Here is a 19,689-nt window from a genome sequence, read left to right as displayed (position 1 = left end):
CCAAACCTCCGGCATAACATCGGTAGGAAAGAGCTAGCTAGATCGTGCTATTATTATTCTTTAAAACACACGTAATGTGTCGAAAAAACACTTCTACATGACAATGCTTTTCTAGGTAGTTAATTTGAAGAAAAAAAGTAAGTTCACCGGAAAACACATGTTAGATCCGAAAAGGAAATTTTTAGCTCCAATTTTTTTTTTTATCTATTTCATTGCTATCGACGGAGGGAGAGAAAATAAAGAGCTGATAACAAGGCTTTCCAAGTGTGCAGCTGAAAAAATGTGAAGAAGAATCACACCTTATAGAGGTATATGTTAGTTTATGGAGCTATACGTAACGACATAAGTTTCGTGTCTACTTTGACAGACCCGAATGCAATACGAGATGCATTTAATCAGCCGGAAGTAAAGAAACAACTCGTATTCCTTTCGATTGGAATAAAATAGTGACTTGTGCTTATTGAAATGAACAAGAAGGAATATGAGGGAGATGATGTCGCATATGATAACTATTCGATATCTTATGACATGAACTTGTGAAGGTCCTCAAGAAAAAAGAAAATCCTACAATACTTTGTCTCCGATAATGAAACTTCGTAATAACGGTTCGTCAACGTTACGGTTCAAGCAAAAAACATGGATACCGATTGTACTGGCATCCGGATTCCTGGTCATCTTGGGATTATTCGCCACAGTCAAGACAAATGTTCCTCGACAGATGCCGTCTTCTCCACAGATATTAGGTAAGGGAACGCATATTAACGATTCTCTGGGGGGAAAAACTGAAATTTCTCATTTACCGTGATTAACGCAAAATTTCCCCCTATAATAAATAGCATGTCCTCTAGAAACGGAGCACTTAACTCGTAAGAAGAATGAGAAAATATCGGCTTCCTTATATCTCATCATCTTGTATGATGAAGTCATGCTACTAAAACGATTTCAAACATCAAAGAACTGATTTTGATTTCGGGGTTGTAGAGCCTACCACCTTCATCTTCAGAAAGCGCTTGGTCCGAAGTTAGGACCGGTTCGTAAAGCAATTAAATTTCTCTTTCGTCTTTTAACTAAGGACTGATAATGGCTTGAGACTAGTTTCTCGTTAAGGGCGAGATGGTGGTGAGCTTCCGGGATTGAAAAAGTTTTGACTCGGCCATATCCGGACGCCGTGGACTAGCAGAATCGGAAACCAGCCTGCACTATGTTCGTACCCAAACATACACGTGTGACACTGCTTATCGGTCAGTGTCGTGTCAACGGTTGAAGGCGCCTGATTTATCTCATCTAAGCTGATTTAGTTTTTTCCGTATTTCGCGGATAAACGCATCTGTGGCGGTTCCAGACGCTTTGATTCGACGAAACTTTGTCCAAGATTTAACCATTTACACGTATTTGAAGAATTTAATTTCGAATAAAGAAAAATAAATCCATTATACTTTTTTGCATATGTTAATGTACTTCCATTTTTATGCCGCACACTTCCCAAACCTCCGGCATAACAACGGTAGGAAAGAGCTAGCTAGATCGTGCTGTTATTGTTCTTTAAAACACACGTAACGTGTCGAAAAACACTTCTACATGACAATTTATGTCTTATTCGTTTGAATGAGGAGAAAATTTTCTAATTTGGTTTGAATTTTTCTTTGAATTCTTGTTGGATTTTACACTCTTTTACAATATTCGTAACTTTAAGTCTCAAACTTATGACGCTTGTGGTTCCTTTGGCCTGTAATCATATACCTGTGGCACTCTTATAAAAACAATATATATATTTTATTTCATTCAATCAACTCCAGTCTCTTATAAACCATTGAGTACTAGAAACGCTGTCACAATGAAAACAAAAATGTGACACACGTCAGTATTATTGCCATAACCCAGTGCTCTCAAACTTTTCCCACCCGCGACTCTTCTTAATTCAATGCTTGTCCGCGGCTCGCTGAAGCAGTTTAACAAAGAATCGCTTCGGAAAAACCTTTATCAGGGCCACCACTCCGTGGTGCTCCTGATAAAAGTTGGTGGCTCACCAGGGTGCCACGGCACCCAGTTTCAAAATCCCTGCAATATCTGATCCTTGTTCCTTATCCTGCTTTTTCTCAACGATTTAAAAGCATCACTCGAAGCGGCAAACCTGTTCACTGCTCGAATATGGACGACGAGTCTGCTCTCCTTTATAGGCCTTAGGTCAGTGTTTTTCATAGTGTGTGTCAGGACTCCTAGATGTGTCATCAACCTTTGTCAGAGGCGTCACGACGAGTTGGAAACATTGACGTGTGTGTTCCAATCAATCATTTGAAGTTGTTCATTTATGAATGCACAATATCTACTGAACCATTCTGGGGAGCCGTGGAGGAAACATGAGTAGGGAAAGGGAACCGAGAGTAGCAAAAGTTTGAGAACCACTGCCTCAGGTCAATGTATCGAAGTTGACCTACGTTCATTCAACCCTCGGTTTACGATCGTCTTGGGTTGCGAATGATTCAGTTTTACGAACAACAAAAAATGATTCGCTTTACGAACAACAAAAAATGATTCGCTTTACGACTAATCTTAGTTTACGAACACGTAAAACGGTCGATATCCTAAAGGAAAGATATTTGAGAAGTCTGAGATTACATCTTTTTTTTCTTGATAGAATTTGGTTGCTATATAAAGAAGTATACAGTATATCAACAGTGAAATTTCCACCACCAAATACGGTCCGTAAGTTATTTCAAACTTCACGAAGCTCTGAAAAAATAACTTTTCAAAGATGTTTTACAATAATATCTGACATAAATTTGACAGTCTGGAAACATTTTATCACCCTACACTGCATAGTTCTTATTTACGAAGCTTGGCAGTGAGCAGGCGCGGATTCCCTTCCCCCCTAAGCGAAATGCGAATATGATAACATTGCTTTCAATAAATCCGTTGAAAAATTACCTTGTATCAACGTTTTTGATGAAATAACAAATTCGAGAAAACTTTGACTATAAAACGGAAAAAATCGGGGCATTTTTTCAAAAAAGTCGGAAAACTGAGAGTATCTCGGAAAATACGTAACAGACAAATGCGGGACGTATGGTCACCATACCCACAGCAATGTGGACCATTTTACCCCTATCAACAGCAAGCTCTAGATCCGCCCCGGCAGCGAGTGTCTCACAGAGAACAATCAGTTTGTCTTGATGTATATTTTGTGGCTAGAAAGTTTTGCAAGCGGAGATTTCGAGGGCTTTTTCAACACTGAGATTATAGAAGACTATATGGCTAAAAAACCCCGGCGCTGCCAGGTTTGTCTTCAATCACCGGGAGGATTGAAAAAGTGACAAGGGGCCATTAAAGTATTACGTCAGCATCGGGGGGGGGGGGGGGTTCCGATTTGCTGACTTTTGATCACGAGGGGGGGAGGGGGGTTTGGATGATGCTTACTTCATCAAGCACCCTTTATGAAGATATGAAGTATTCTTAATGGCATCTTATTCGGTGCGCCAAAAACGGAAAAAACCTTTCGATAGTTATGCACTTGCACTAACATTCTATCTATTGATAAGTCCCCTACAGAGCCACTTTAGTGATCTCTAAATGTTTCACGGATCCTTCAAGTGCTCTGAAAATGTTTCCGGGCCACTTAAGTGCTCTGGAACTGTGCCACGCATCACTCAAGTGATCAGTAATTATGCCGCTGATCACTTAAGTAATATGGAAATGAGCCGCTGATAACTTGAGTGATGTAGAACCGCAATGGGTGCCGCTTAAGTGCTCTAAACCTGTGCCACATGTCACTCAAGGGATCTCTAAATGTACCACGGATCGCCTAAGTGTTCTGGAACCGTGACACGGGTCACTTAAACAATCTGCAAATGTGTCACTTAGTTCATTTTTACAAAATTAGGTTTGAGGGGGGGCAGGCCACATCATGTAACCCCGAGGGCCACATTTGGTCCGCATGACAAGGGTTTATAATATATGGCTTAGATGGTGGGTCACAATGAATAGCTTAAAAAGAAATTTTGAGTTCTTCAAATAGCATTGAAATTAATGGAAATTGATTATAATGACATACAGGGTGGTAACTATCGATCGCCCAATAATTACACACGTGATTCCTTGTGAAAAACTACACTGCTCAAAACAATTAGGGGAGCACATGGTTTTAACAAAATTACGCAAAGATGTATACCGATAAGTAACATAAAATGAATCGTCCATAATTTAAAGCCTGACAGACCAGTCACGACCCGGGCTCTGTCCCTCCCGGGATATAAGCCTTTTACCCTTGCGGGTTGGGTCGCGCTGAAATATATAATTTAAAGCCTAGCAGGAAACGGAAGAAGAAAACTTCATATGCAAATCAAAGTTCATGACGTCAAAAACCAGAAAAAGGAGATAAGGACAGAAATCGGGATGTTGCAGAAACGTCTGTTTTACTGCCGTAACTGTGAAATTCGATTGCGCAGTATTGTTTTTTGAGACAAGGTGACTTGAGGATGTCTCAACAACGTGATTTACCGGAATCCATGGCATGGCGTGTTATAGGCAGACTGGAATCCGGGCAAACACAACGTAGTGTCGCGGACGCTGTTGGAGTCGCCAGAAGTGTTGTTGCAAGGCTGTGGAATCGATTCCAAGAAACAGGAAATGTTAGACGTCGACCAGGGCAAGGTCGGCCACGCGCCACTACAGCAACTGATGACCGGTATGTACGGTTAACAGCCCGTCGAAACAGAACAGAGAATGCTACGCAGCTGCAAAGACGGTTGCTCTTGGCAACAGGACGAAGGGTGTCCAGCCAAACAGTACGTAATCGGCTTCATGAGGGAGGGCTCTATGCACGTAGGCCAATGGTCTGCATTCCTTTGACCCCACGCCACCGTGCGGCCCACAGAGTAATAATACTATAGAGTGCGCGCGAGGGGTTACAATGTGAAGCAAAGATCCGGAGTCACGTGACTCCGGTCGAAAGGCTGGTCAGGGAATCTCGCTGGCAATGCTTTCCTTATGGCTACTCGTATGACGATCTACACGCGCTGTCTTATTTTTGATTAGAATGGCCAACACTTGCGCAGCTTTCGGATGTTCTGAGCGGTTTAGGAAAGGGAGACCAGTATCCTTTCACAAGGGAATACTTTTTTGCTTATTCCTCTTCTTATAAATTAAAAATTGGAATATTAAATTGACGATGCAATGGATTTCTGACGTAATCTCAGTTTTTAACGACTCCATTTTGGATTTAATTCAATTAAAGTTCCAAGTTTTGGTAAAATTCAAATGTCATGAATCATTATTAAATGTTTTAATAGAATTTTTGGCAATAAATGATTGAAATTGTGAGTTTTATGAAGTTTTAACTGAAATATACGTCTCCGCAAGATTTGGCGAGATTTGGCGAGCTGGTGAGTTCATTCGAGTTTTGCTCAACTTGGAAGAAAATATGCTTTTCAGAAGGAGAAATTTATGAAAAATATTCTATTTAAATAGAATGTGAGGAAAACTTCCCCCCCCCCCTCTAGACAATTGCAGTTTTGCATAAAAATGCATAACAACCTCTAAAAATAATAGTATTTTTACCCCTCTTCACACCTGAGATAAAACTATTACAGAAAAGAAATTTTTTTATTCATTAATTTATGTTTGTTGTATGTGAAATTGCCGCTTCAAACAAGAAAATTAATTATTCAATTGATTTTTTGAGTCAATATCTGTACTAAGACCTGAAGTCATATATTGTGTAATCATTCTAAAAACGATTTAATACCTTAAATTAAGATTAACATATGCATACTTTTGGAGCGAAGAGATTACATATGTCACATATATATATATATATATATATGTGTGACATGTGTAAATATTATATTATATATATGAAATATTATATCCTAAAATATTATATATATATATATATATATATATATATACACACTTTAAATTATTACATATATACTCTACATGGAATTTTAATTCTTATAATTTAGAGAAATTGATGATGAGATTCTGTAATTTTCTTGAGTAAAATCTATTTTAATCCTGAAATATTATGTAAGTGTTTACAGTTTTGTGTGATGAGGTTATAAAAGGTTTTTCAGGAATGTTAGAAATGAAACTTTTTCTTATTGTTTGAATATTATTTCATGACTGAATATGGTATGAGTGTGAATGCGTTACATTACATAACATAATATGATGCATTATAATTAATTATACATTAATTATGAGTATATAGAGTAATTGTAATGTTCTGGAAAGATATATTTTTGTTTTAATAACCCCTAGTATAAATAAATTTTCGAAATTAAAAGCGACAAAGTGAATGAAGAGAATATTTAAAAATATAAATGAATTAGGCTTTACAACATATACGTTGTTCCGTTTTCCAATATTTGTTTATTTTATAGAATTTATTTTTTCAAATCTGATACTCCCTAAATATTTCACATAAAAATGAGTGAAATTCATTGAAAAAATGAAGGAAAGTTTTCATCAACTTGATCGAATTGAGTCAAATTTCGTTACAGCAACATCCTAGCTTCTGCGAAAACGCGCCAAATGTAATAGCGCAGAACCTGTTCTTTCCCCGACAATACTGCTCATCTTTTCTTCACGTTCGACAAGTTTTATGAATAGCGTGCGCGGTCTATTTATATCTTAAGTCTATGGTGCGGCCCGAAGATGGGCTGCTGAACATCGAGATTGGGAGCAACATGATTGGAGCCAAGTGCTGTTTACAGACGAGTCCCGATTCAGTCTGGAGTGTGACACCCGACGTGTTCTGGTATGGAGGGACAGGGGCACTCGAAATAACCCCGCATTCATTCGTGAAAGGTCACAATACAGACGAGCTGGTTGGATGGTATGGGGTGGAATCAGCATAGGCGGACGTACGGACCTTTCATATCATTCGGAATGGCACTTTGACGGCCCGAAGGTATGCAGACGAGATACTGCGACCTCATGTCATCCCTTACGCTGGAGCCATTGGAGATTCCTTTGTTTTCCAGGATGATAATTCCCGACCGCACAGAGCTCGTCTGGTGGAGAACATGCTTGAAGCTGAAACAATACAGCGTATGGAATGGCCAGCGTGCTCTGCTGACCTGAATCCAATCGGGCATTTTTGGGACATGCTCGGACGATGCATTGCTGCGCGACCAAGGCCGCCTGTCACTGTCCGAGACTTGCAGATTGGACTTCTTGAGGAGTGGAACAGTAATCCCCAAAGTCTGATCGATAACCTCATCGCATCCATGGCAAACGCATCCCTGGTGTTCAGCAGTCTTAGCTGTTCGAGGAGACCACACGCCCTATTAAAACTCATGCATCATGTCTAAACAGTACTTTTTTTTATCGTTTACATGTAACCAAATTGTTGCCCTAAATCATCTTTTCATGTTTTTTTCCATATTTTCAAAGAATTAAAGCTTAATTCCAAATTTTTTTACGTCTTTTTTCTGTATTGCGCATTGATACGCGTGTACTATCCATTGTATGCCAATACGTGGCTGTCTCGCACGGTTTTCTTCACTTTTTTGCTTGTTCCCCTAATTGTTTTGAGCAGTGTAATATAGAAAATACAAGATATACAGAAGACTGGATGTTGTGAAGATATTTATTATTTGAGATATCGATTTTTTTTTTAAGGAAGGAAAAACTCATCTCTGCCTCTACCGGGTGTCGAAGCCGGGTTCTTCGATTGCCGGACGAGTGCTCTGACCACTAAGCTACAGAGGAGATAGAGATTTTTCTTCGCTAGAGCGTATATATGTGCCGAATGGAACCGTGCAATAGACGGTGAACCGATCAGCCAATAGCTCATGGACGACAAGCCACCAGATGGCTATATATATGACATGAATGTCGCTCTTCACTTGTTAATACAAGATATACGGTTCACCGTCCATTGCACGGTTCCGTTCGGCACATATATACGTTCTAGCGAGGGAAAATCTCTATCTCCTCTGTAGCTTAGTGGTTAGAGCACTCGTCCGGCAATCGAGAGACCCGGGTTCGACTCCCGGTAGAGGCAGAGATGAGTTTTTCCTTCCTTAAAAAAAATCTATTAACATTTAAAATAATAAATATCTTCACAACATCCTGTCTTCCGTATATCTTGTATTAACAAGTGAAGAGCGACATTCATGTCATAATATAGAAAAGTGTTTTTCGATCGGACGAATATTAAGTGAGTTATAAGCTTTTAAAATTTTGTTACGTGCCATTTTTCTAACGGTCAATTATATGTCAAACACCGAACGAAAGTACATTTCTCCGCCAGTAGCGGGTTGTCACTTCTTAAAAATGAACTGAAATATTCAATCCCATTAGAAGCCAAGTTCGGCCTTCTTCCTTCACGATTGGCGCTTTTACTCTCAATGCAGTGTGATAGTATAACCTCGCTTTTACGTGTAATTACGTATTAGTTTCATACACTATATTGGCAAAGTTATCAGCAGATTTTCAAAGTGTTAGCCAAATGACATCTACTTGAAATTTTTTTTAACCAAATCAATACTTTTTTGCCAAAATGTGGTAATTTGTTCTCTTTCACTGTCAAGTCAACATTTTTGGGGAAAGGTGCATACAGTGCGTTCTGTTTCTTATTATAGTTTTTATACACTGTCGTTTTAATCAGATTACATATTGATCAATGAAACAGGACAACATTTTTTGAGTTATTTTAAAATCTCATCGAAACACAGTCACGTGTAATAAACTTCATAGAAGATTGCGAAAATGGTAGCTTGACGAAGGTGACTTGTGAAAACACTAAAATAATAACAACGCTTCGATCAGAAACTTTCAATCAAACTAGTCATTTTATGAATTGGCATATTCAAAATAATTAGTGGTTTCCCGGATATTTTCTATTGATTATTCATCGAGTCACATTTTCATACCGATTTCTGCATGTTGCAATGACCATTTTTCATTTTCTTTTGACTGCACTTGATTTTTTTATCGCGATGAAATATTAATAAATTTTTACTTTATCTTTTCACAAGAAAGATTTGGACTACTTTGAAATTTTTGTTCCAGCCTACATGATTCGCGCAGAACTTGGTTTTTTTTTTTTAATGAATGGTTATGCAAGGGGCGTATTTATCCGATTGGACTTTGACTTTTATAGCGCAAGGACCAATTAGGTCAAACTATGCCAAAACAAATGACCAATTGAAAATAATTGTGCTTGTCATGTCAGGAAAGGGGAGGTAATTGCCTTGGGACCCCTCTTAACAGAGACGGACTTTAGGATTTTGCCGCCCCGTTGCTCTTATATTTATTTATACAATATTGTTGGCCCTTGGGCCTATACAAGAGGATGCGATTGAGAATGACAAAGATATTGTTTGATACAAGATCTTGTATTAACAAGTGGAGAGCGACATTCATGTCATATATTGTTTGATATTGGATAAAAAACTAGTGATAGTGGGAGATTCAACAATAGAGCTTGGGAGTTTGTTCCATTCACCAATGGTATGAGGAAAGAAGCTGCATTTAAAGCAGTCAGTGGAAGCAAAAATAGCTTTTAATTTAAGGGAATGGTCGAGTCTTCTAGAGATGTAGGATGGTTTGGCTAAGATATCAGAAGTATCTATGTTGAACTGACCATGGAAAATTTTATAAAACAATGTTAACCGAGAAATGAGACGAAGAGTAGAGAGAAAGAGGAGATGAAGTTTATTTTAACTGAGTAAAAATGTTAGAAAGTTAGTAGATGTTAGAAAAATCATGCTTATTTTCATAATCATTTTCCGAAAAATCATGCTTACCCCCCCCCCCCCCTCGCTGGTTTTCAATTTCGTAAATTAGAGAATTTTTTATCACCGTGTCTTTACTGTCTGTTGCTCCAAATATGATTTTTAGTAGAGCTTACTGTTTCATACGCACATTCATAACATAAATGTGTGTGATGCCGTAAAAATTTTAAACTGTAATCGTGACAATTTGTAACTGTGATCGATTTCATTCATTGTGTTCGTTGTGTTACTCAGTTAATTGTGTTGCAGAATTTTAATCAAAAGCTGTGATGCAACATGTAAATCTTCCAGAACGTCTGAATTGGAACTGGAAAAAAAATCTCTCTCATCTTAAAATTGTTGGAGATGATTTATTCATTTAAGGGGGTGTCATTACCCTTGAAATCGAATTTTCAAACATGACTTTAAAAAATATTTCATTCATTCGTGAAAATCAGATGCAAAAAATTTCTTGTCACACAATTGGGTTAATTTTTTTTTTCAAAATAAAATTAAAAATTAATGAACTATAGTGTAAAAATGTGAACAAGAAAAACACTTTGAACGCGATTTTCACAAATTGCAGTTTTTGAGCTCATCCGTTTGAGATTTGAAAGAAACATATATATGTAAATGTATAAATGTAAATTTTCAAAAATATGAGAAAATATTCAATATTTGTTCCAAAAAAATACTAGGGTTAACTTCGAAATCCGAAGTTCATTTTACTAACCATGGCGAGTAACACATTTGAGCAAAATTTCAGAATTTTCGGGGTGGCAGTAGCTTTTTTTAATCTTATGGATGAACTCAAAAAATTATGGGTCGGATCAAAAAACGGAAAACACTTTTCCATATTAGTTTTTCAAAAGGAATCACGTGTGTAATTATTGGGCGGTTGATAGTTACCACCCCTTATATATAAAATTGATTTTCTGTGTGTCTGTGTATGTGTGTTCTCTATACAAATCTACAATTTTAGTTCTATCGTCGCCAAATTTTGCATAAATACCAAATGGGACACGACTTGAACGACAGGCTACTTTAAAATTTCGTCAGAGCAGGGCAAATGCCCCAAATCAGCAAAAAACTGTCGGGCAACAATGGTTTTTGGACCTCAACAATCACTTTCGGAACGTTTACTTTGGTTACCGTGGTTCCCTAGCAATGCGATTCAGACGTGTTTATGCCTTTACAATGGTTTGTCACTTCTCTAATCCTGTTACTATATGTATAAGAGTGGGTAAGAGAGCCTTTGTAATGGTTTGCCACTTTTTCAATCCTCCCAGTAATGAAACTTTTTGAATAGATGTCATAATATGACATGAATGTCGCTCTCCACTTGTTAATACAAGATATACGGAAGACTGGATGTTGTGAAGATATTTATTATTTCAGATGTTTATTTTATTTTATTTTTTTTTTTTCCTTCCTTAAAAAATAAACATCTGAAATAATAAATATCTTCACAACATCCAGTCTTCCGTATATCTTGTATTAACAAGTGGAGAGCGACATTCATGTCATATATATAGCCCTCTGGTGGCTCGTCGTCAATGAGCTATTAGCTGATCGGTTTCACCGTCCATCGCACGGTTCCGTTCGGCATATATACGCTCTAGCGAAGGAAAATCTCTATCTCCTCTGTAGCTTAGTGGTCAGAGCACTCGTCCGGCAATCGAGGGATCCGGGTTCGACTCCCGGTGGAGGCAGAGATGAGTTTTTTCCTTCCTTAAAAAATAAACATCTGAAATAATAAATATCTTCACAACATCCAGTCTTCCGTATATCTTGTAGATGTCATAATCATTATCAGTATCACTTTGAGGGTAAGGCAAAGGATGATACCCGTAGGAATCAGTGTTAAAATTGACGATTTCACTGTAGAAATGCGGAAATTTAGTAGGGTTTTCCGCCACATCAAAAATTTTAAAAATTGTATCGAATTCTCGATTTTTGAAATATTGAGTTCGCTTAGAGAAATACGAAGCCCAGGAAATTAAATAGGAAATAATTAGCCCCGGACCTACTTTTGAGTTGGATATCCATGCAATAACATTGATTTCAACTTTTTATTTGTATCTTCTCAAGCATGAAAATTAATGTCTCCGTATTGTCTTTTGATATTCAACTGCATAAATTCATGTGGGTTAGGATATTTTAAAATTAATTATGGGCCCGTAAAGTACATCGAAGAAATTCCACAGCTTTAACTAAGTATATACGGATAGAGGGAGATATCACGTGATCCAAACAGCCCTCATTAAAGCAAACCCGGGCAGCGCCACGGGAAGGTTGCGATAAGGATTGCGCCATCTATCGCCTACAGATCGTAACAGGGCCCCTCTCTTAAAATTGTTCATCCCAACAGTTCAGTTCGGTGGGTTGTCACTGTGGTAAGAGGCCAGTCTGTTGAAGTGGACCACCTTGCACTTCGAGGATGGCGTCTTCCGGATCCGAGCTACGACGTCGTTCAGTCTCTTCAAGACTCTGTAGGGTCCTTCCCATGACGTCTGAAGTTTCGGGCACAGCCCTTTCCGGCGCTTCGGGTTCCACAACGAGACGAGATCCCCTTCCTTGAAGTCATGAGACGTGGCCCTCGCATCGTAGCGGTTCTTCATCTTTCCGGAGCCGATGTTGATCCTGTCTCTGGTGATTCGATGCATGTCCTCGAGGCGCTCCTGGAGTCCCTGGACGTATTCTTCCGGTGGGATAAAAGCATCTGGCGGTCGCCCAAACAGCAGGCAGCCGAAGATCTCTGAACTGAACTGAATTAAAATTAATTTGCCAGTTCCGCGGCACAATTTTTGATGGCCGCTCTACTGGTCTTAGAAGCGGGTCACTAAGGGAGTGACCTATTTTGGAGCGTGTGTGTGAGTGTATGCAAAGTGTGTGTAAGCTGTGGTGTAAGGACAAAATTGGGAGTTTAAAGTTCAAGTTCCGGCCCTAACTTAATCACAGGTAAAATGCCACCATGACCTTGTTGCACCTAAAAGAGAAAAGAGAAAAATTTTCCCCCCCAAGTCCATTGTCGGAGCGCCATTGGCCAATAGTTCGTCTGCTTCAGGATTGGCTGCTGACCTGTGGGAGATATGAGGGAAAAAAAAACAAAGTCCAGAGGGGAAAGGAAAAAGAAGAGAAATAGAGAGATTTTTCTTTTTTCAAAATTTTTTGATTTTTTTTGGGAAATTTTTTTTTTTTTTTGAGAAGAGGTAGTAAAAATAAAAATAAAAGGAAATAACACATAGATAGAGGACGACACAAAAAGGAAAGCGGAAGAAAAAAAAGAGGGAATTCCAGCCGGAGACAAGATGGCTTGATAGATTGATCATCGATGGATCGGTAATCGATGATTAAGGCCTGGATAAATCGATAGAGTTTTGCACCAATCGTATCGTTTCTCTCGCCTTGGCTTCGAATCGTGCGATCGCGTGCTGGAGCTGAATGTTATCTTTTCGCACCAATTTCAGGATACTGTTCTGGAACAAGATGGCGAATTCCTCAACAGGATCAGCATTGTTTTCCTCGACACTTGTGTCTGGCGAGAAGGATGGAGATGAGCTCTTGGGCGCCATTGTCGCGTTTTCCCGAGGAGAGCTTGTTCTCTCGACCCCTTGGATTGGCTTGGGCACCTGGCTTGGCTTGGAGACAGGTTTCTTTCTGCTGTCATCGGTTTTCTCGGACCTAGAATATGGAGAGAAACTGCATTTTCTGTAATTTGCTGTGTGAAACAGCTTGCAGTTTGTGCACTGCGGTTTGTCGATGCCTCTTACGTTTGGGCAATCTCGGGACGCATGGTTTAGGATGCATTTCACGCATCTTTCTGTTGCCTTGCAGCCGGAGGAGTGATGCCCCCACGTCTGGCAGCGAAAGCACATGATATGCTTAGGAGGGCGGTGAGTCCGGAATCGCTCAACCCTGATTCGGAGACAGTCCATGGACTTCAGTTCAAGCAGCTTGGCTGATCGCGGCTCCTGGGGCATGTCTACTCGCCAAAGCGGTAGTTTAGCCCCGTCTCGGCGTCGTCTGATCTGCTGGGCTTTTATAGGCTGATGTCCTGCTTCCTGTAATGAAAAGAGCACATCCTCGTCGGACGTGTTTGGGTCAAGTCCTCTGATGACATAACTGTCAGGTTTCTCGCTGTCCAGCAAGAACGAGTGAAACTCGATTTTTTTCTCGGTGCAATGTTTGGTAATTGCCCGGTGGTCATTTTCAGACTCGGGAAAGACCGAGATCTTCCCTCTTCTGACTTCAGCCTTGATGGTGCCGGCGCATACCGTCTCAAGTTCGCAGGAGATCTGCCGCCATTTTCCACCGGAAGAGATGATGATCGGTGGAATCTTCCTTCTCCTGGATTGGCCGGTCGTAGCCGGGGTCGCCATTGGCTCTTCATCTGGTGAGGGCGGGGCTAGTTGCTCCGCTTGGGTTGCCGTCGTATCGTTCAGTGAGGTGTTCCCCGAGGGCGGGAAGGGCACCGGCGAGAACAGCGGCGGCGGGGTGGTCCTGGTACCTGGAATAGCAATGTTAGGGTTCGGCGTTTTGTCCGAGCCCTTGCCTCGCTTTCTCTTGACGTTGCAGGAATTAGGATCCACAACGTTCGTGAGGGTGTACATGTTTTCAAAAACACGCCCCTTGGTATCTTTACTGAGTTGGCCTTTCAGTCTGAACATCAGCCTGGTTCGGAAGAGGGTGTCCCTGAGGAGGGCATCGTCTCGGCAGGTTCGCTTGGTGTCTGGCCGCTTCGAGATTTCTGCTGTTTCAGAGATCCCTTTGAAGAAATCGCCAGTTTCCACAAGTAATCTTTCAAACTCGGCTTGGTCAGTAGGTTTGTCTCCGTCCTCTCCGACGTACTTCCAGAAGCCGTGCTCCAGGGCCTTCCAAGCATCCCCATATTTCGGGATGATCTTAGTATGTAGAACACAGCACTTCAGTATTCCGGACGTCATACCTGAAAAGAGAAAGAACGGTGCATGCGAAACGCTAGGCTATCTGAATGTGCGAGAGCTAGAACCTCATGCCTGCACGCTGTGGCGTCTCGTGATGAAATGTGTTCAAATTTGATTCTTTTGTTTAGCCGAAGATCTCGTCCCATCAGCATCTGTGCTGGTGAAAATCCGGTGCTCTCGTGGACGGCAGTTCGGTCGGCCAACAGGAAAAGCGGTAACTTTGCGTCCCAATCCTGTTGGTTCTTCGACACGAAGAGCGAGAGATGATTCAAGACAGGGGCGTAGCCAGAAATTTCGTTCGGGGGGGGGGCACTTTCATTTCCGGGGGGGACCAAAGGGACAGAACAATGGATTTGGCCATCTTTTTCCCTTTTTTCGGTCATTTTCTCATATTTCGGGGGGGGGACCAGACCCCCAAGTCCCCCCCCCCCTCGCTACGCCCTTGATTCAAGATGGTTCTGTTGAATCTCTCGACCATCCCATCGGATTCCGGGTGGAGTGGAGTTGTTTGCGTCTTCTCCATTCCTAGAAGCCTGCACATGCCGCCGAAAACCGCTGAAGTGAAGTTCCTCCCCTGGGCGGAATGGATCAGCATGGGGACTCCGAATCGAGACACCCAATTTCACACCAGAACTTCAGCCAGCGTCACTGCTTCTTGATCAGGAACGGGATACGCTTCCGGCCACTTGGTAAAATAATCCATGGTCACTAGTATGTACTTGTGGCCATTGTGGGTTCTGGGTAACGGTCCGAGGATGTCCAGGGCGATTCTCTCTCGGACGGCGCAAGTGTTGCAATTCTTGCACCACTCGTGCACATCGGTCCTGGATTTGACCCAACAGAATCGTTCACGGACCTTCTGGAGCGTCTTAGTGATGCCAAAATGTCCACCGGTCGGGCTTTCGTGCAATTCTTTCAGCACATCTTTCACGCGGCTCCTTGGCTGGACGAGTTGCCACCGGAACGTCTTTCCATCCTCCGACTGCCATCTGTGGTACAGCACGCCATCTCTCATCTCCAGAGAGTCCCATAGTGCCCAGTATCTCTTGGTCGTCGGACTGGAAGAGGCGACGTCTTGCCATGTTGGTTTAGTCTCGGTGGGTTCCTTCAACTCCATGATCGGTCGTATGTCGGGATCTTATAGTTAGGCCTTTCGGGTATTCTCATCGCTCAAAGGATCGTCACTTGAGACTTGAGATATTATCCGTCTCACTAGAGGTTTCACCGGTCCGCACTTCTCTTCTGCCTTGGGGCAACGACGACGGTTCTGTGGACCCGGTCCTTTCGTTAGGGCGTCGGCATTTCCATGCGCTTTCTCTTTACAACGCTGGATCGTCCTCTTCATACCATCTGACCCTCGTGAGAGAACAGTTCCGGTCCTGCCATTGGTCTTCTCTGCATCGGCGATGCACTTTTTTTCTGTTATGTCCATCACTGTCCTTGGAGGTACTTCGTTACGACCACACCCGAGGAGGGCGATACGTTCCTTCGGCGTGTGCAACTGGTCATTCCTCATGTCCAAGGAAAATTCGTGTTTCCTCAAGAAGTCCGCTCCGATCATGCACGGATCCCTTATGTCTGCCACGAAGACGGTGTGTTGGTAGGTGACCGTGGCGAACTTCACTGAGACTTCCAATTTTACGCGCGCAGTCATTTTCTCCCCCGTGACTGTCTGCAATGCAATGTTAACGATGGTGGTATGTAGAGAAGTCGTTGCTGGAATTTCCGAGAGAGGTCCTTCCTGACGATGCTCACGTTGGCTCCTGTGTCGATGACAATCCTACACGGCAGTCCATCGATCTCGCCTCTCACGTGTACCCCGTGGTCTCCTCCGTGCATCTTTTTTTTTTTTTTTTCAAACAGGTCACTCAGGTCTATCGCCATGGGCAATTTACTACCTAGTGAGTTGTGCCGGAAGTGTAATTGCGTGTACCTAACAGTCTGAGTGCGTATCTAGTGTTGTGTATGATTTTTCAGTGCTGCCATCTATATCTCAGAAGTGAAGTGAGAGATGTGTAGTGACTGAATATTTGTACTGTTTGTAGGACTGTTGCTCTCTGTGGCGAGACTTTTTAACGGGGAGATCGGCTCGCATTTGCGCCTCGAAGTTAGGAACCACAGAAAACCAACTTCAGCCGACCACCACTGTGGTGACGGTGGAGCTCGAACCCGGGTCCATTTGGAATTCGTTTAATTTACACTGCTGGCCACCCAAATTGCAACACCAAGAAAGACAAGAGATATCGCAACAATATTTATTTTGTAGATAACATGTTGACCAAGCATCAAATGATTAAATTTATAGACTTCTGCGAAGTGTGGTTCCTGCCAAAATCAGTAGCCAGAGTAGCCGCCATTGTTGGAGATCACTGCTGCCACACGCCTCGGCATTGATTCAAAGAGACTTTGGATGTGTTCTTGGGGTACAGCAGACCAAGCAGCTTCCACGCGTTGCCAAAGTTGATCTGGTGTGGCAGCTGGGGATGTAATCTGGGTCAATCGTTGAGCAACCATGGACCACATGTTTTCTATCGGCGAAAGATCCGGAGAGCGAGCTGGCCAGGGAATCAATTCAATCTGGCGATTGACGAAGAACCTTTGGACAATGCGTGCCACGTGTGGTCGCGCATTATCCTGTTGAAATATGGCTGTGGGCAAGCCCTGAAGGTAAGGAAGGACAACTGGCTCCAACACCTCGGAGATGTAGCGCTGGCTTTTTAAAGTACCGGCAATGCGTACTAGAGGAGTGCGAGAGTGATATCCAATACCGCCCCATACCATAATACCCGGTGCAGGACCAGTGTGGCGGTGCATAACGCAGCTGTTCAGCATCCTCTCTCCACGGTGTCTCCAGACTCGAATCCGACCATCGTGGTGTTGCAGACAGAAGCGTGACTCGTCAGTAAAGACAATTTCATTTCATTGTGCCGTCCACATCCTTCTTTCATCGCACCATTGGCGGCGGAGACGTCTGTGGTTCTGCGTCAAGGGTAGACGAAGCAATGGACGTCTTGCGGACAGACCACTCTGCTGTAAACGGCTTCGAATGGTACGCGCAGACACTGGATGATGCGGTAGAGACTGAATGTGCTGTGCTATGGTTCGTGATGTGGCTGAGCGATCCGTCACTGTCATACGCCTGTCATCACGTGAAGTGGTGCACTGAGGTAGATGCGATCGAACACGTCGGTCCGTCGTACCCTCCTGCATCCAACGATCACATATCCGCATTACAGTTGTTTGGTTTCGTCCAACACGACTACCGATTTCCCTGAAAGATAATCCACAATCTCGGTAGGCCACTATCCTTCCTCTGTCGAACTCGGATACTTGATCAAAAGATGCTCGCTGTTTTCTACGAGGCATAATTGATCGTTTTTTTGTAAAAACCACAAGAAAAACACAATTGCCGTACTTCAAATCGTCGAATTCTCCAAGCCTTAAATAGCGCTTTGAAGTGGCGCCACAGGCGCGCGTGATGTGCGTCTGCGCTGAAATTCTAATCATTTGCATATCTCACCTCCGCTAATGCATGTTGTAAATTTCATATTATTTGCGTGCTTCCTTCAGGGTGTTGCATTTACGGTGGCCAGCAGTGTAATATCATCAATAGGCAATAGGTGGCTCAAAATAACCACAACCACCAAAGAAGCTGCACCCTGGTGGAACAAAGAACTGGAGGTGTCGAGAAAAGCTCTACGGTCTAGCAAGCGAAAATTCTACGCGGCCACCGATCAGAATAGAGGTGTATTGAAAGAGATTTTCCATCGAAGAAGGGCCTTGTATGATAAACTTATCAAAAAGACCAAACACCAAGCGTGGAAACAATTTTGTGAGGCTTCTACTAATCCATTTGGCAGGGTCTTCAAGGCAGCTATAAGGCAAAAAAAAATTACGCCTCAAATATTCTCATATAACCCAGACAATGGCAGCCAACGCGTGCAAGCACAACAATTACTTCCCGACATTTTTCCTGATGAAGGAAATGAAATAGGTCAGTCTTCCCAGACAGCTGACTTCGAACGTATTTGTTTTGTTGAACCAGAAATTGCTTCTAGCGAAATCAAAAGAGTCATTAGTCATCTAAATGACAAAAAACGCCTGGAATAGACATGATCAACAATAGCCTGATCAAAAGAATCAACATGACGTTCCCTGAATTTTTGTACGTGATGTACAACCGATGCTTCCGACTTCTGCTGTTTCCTACACCCTTCAAAAACAGTAAATTATTACTGTTTTTGAAAAAAGATAAAAATCCTAGCCTACCTGAGTCATATGCGCCTATACATCTCCTGTCGACTGTAGGAAAAATATTTGAAAAGATAATTGCACAACGAATTGTATTTGAGTTAGACAAAGTTAATTGGATCAATGACCACCAATTTGGTTTCAGACATGGTGTCTCCACTGAACACGCTCTGGTTGCCATTCAGCAAGAAATTAATACACAGAAAAAGAAAAAGCACGACATGGCAATCATAACTCTTGACGTTCAAGGGGCTTTCGATTCTGTTACATATCCAGTTATCCGCAGCAGATTAAATGAGGCTCCAATTTCCTCCCAGCTAAAGAAAATAGCTGAAGACATCCTTTCTAACCGTACCGTTTCAATAGTTACTGGCAGTGGAGCAGTGTCGAAACAACTAACTCAAGGTTGCCCACAGGGGTCCTGCTCTGGCCCACTATATTGGAATCTGGTACTTAACAACATCTTCCAGCTCAAGTGGCCAAATAACGTGCGGGTCCAGGCCTATGCGTGATGACATTATCGTATTGATCTCGGGCCCCACGGTGGAGGGAGTTGGTAAAAACGCCTCCAGCGTCCTGGCTGATATCAGCAACTGGCTAACTGAGAACGGCCTTAAATTAGCCACCAACAAAACAAACTTCCTATGGGTCTCCTCCAAAGGGAAACGTCCGCCACAAATTCGTTCGTCAAACAACTTCATCAAGAGACTCCGCAAAATTAAAATTCTAGGTATCCATTTTAACGACAAATTGGACTGGAAAAACCATAT

At 42.1% G+C, this 19,689-nt stretch overlaps 1 protein-coding gene and 1 non-coding gene across 2 annotated transcripts in view; both read left to right on the top strand.

The window, feature by feature from the left end:
* The first annotated feature begins 285 nt into the window (after positions 1-285).
* The window catches only part of LOC149076603 (galactoside alpha-(1,2)-fucosyltransferase 2-like), a 30,277-nt gene continuing 10,873 nt past the window's right edge, over positions 286-19,689 (top strand). The window contains exon 1 of the mRNA XM_089244225.1: positions 286-743. Coding sequence (XP_089100351.1) covers positions 587-743 — 157 coding nt within the window. The 5' untranslated portion in view covers positions 286-586. The remainder of the gene's footprint in view (positions 744-19,689) is intronic.
* On the top strand, positions 7,937-8,008 carry TRNAA-GGC (transfer RNA alanine (anticodon GGC)). The gene has a single exon. It is a non-coding gene; the product is annotated as a tRNA-Ala (tRNA).

This window comes from Pholcus phalangioides, unplaced genomic scaffold (assembly GCF_987345545.1).
Source record: "Pholcus phalangioides strain wild (caught in Gottingen) unplaced genomic scaffold, Ppha-v1.0 ptg000015l_1, whole genome shotgun sequence".
Lineage (NCBI taxonomy): Eukaryota > Metazoa > Arthropoda > Arachnida > Araneae > Pholcidae > Pholcus > Pholcus phalangioides.
Note: the sequence above shows the minus strand (reverse complement) of the source record. Positions and strands in the feature narration are given on the sequence as shown.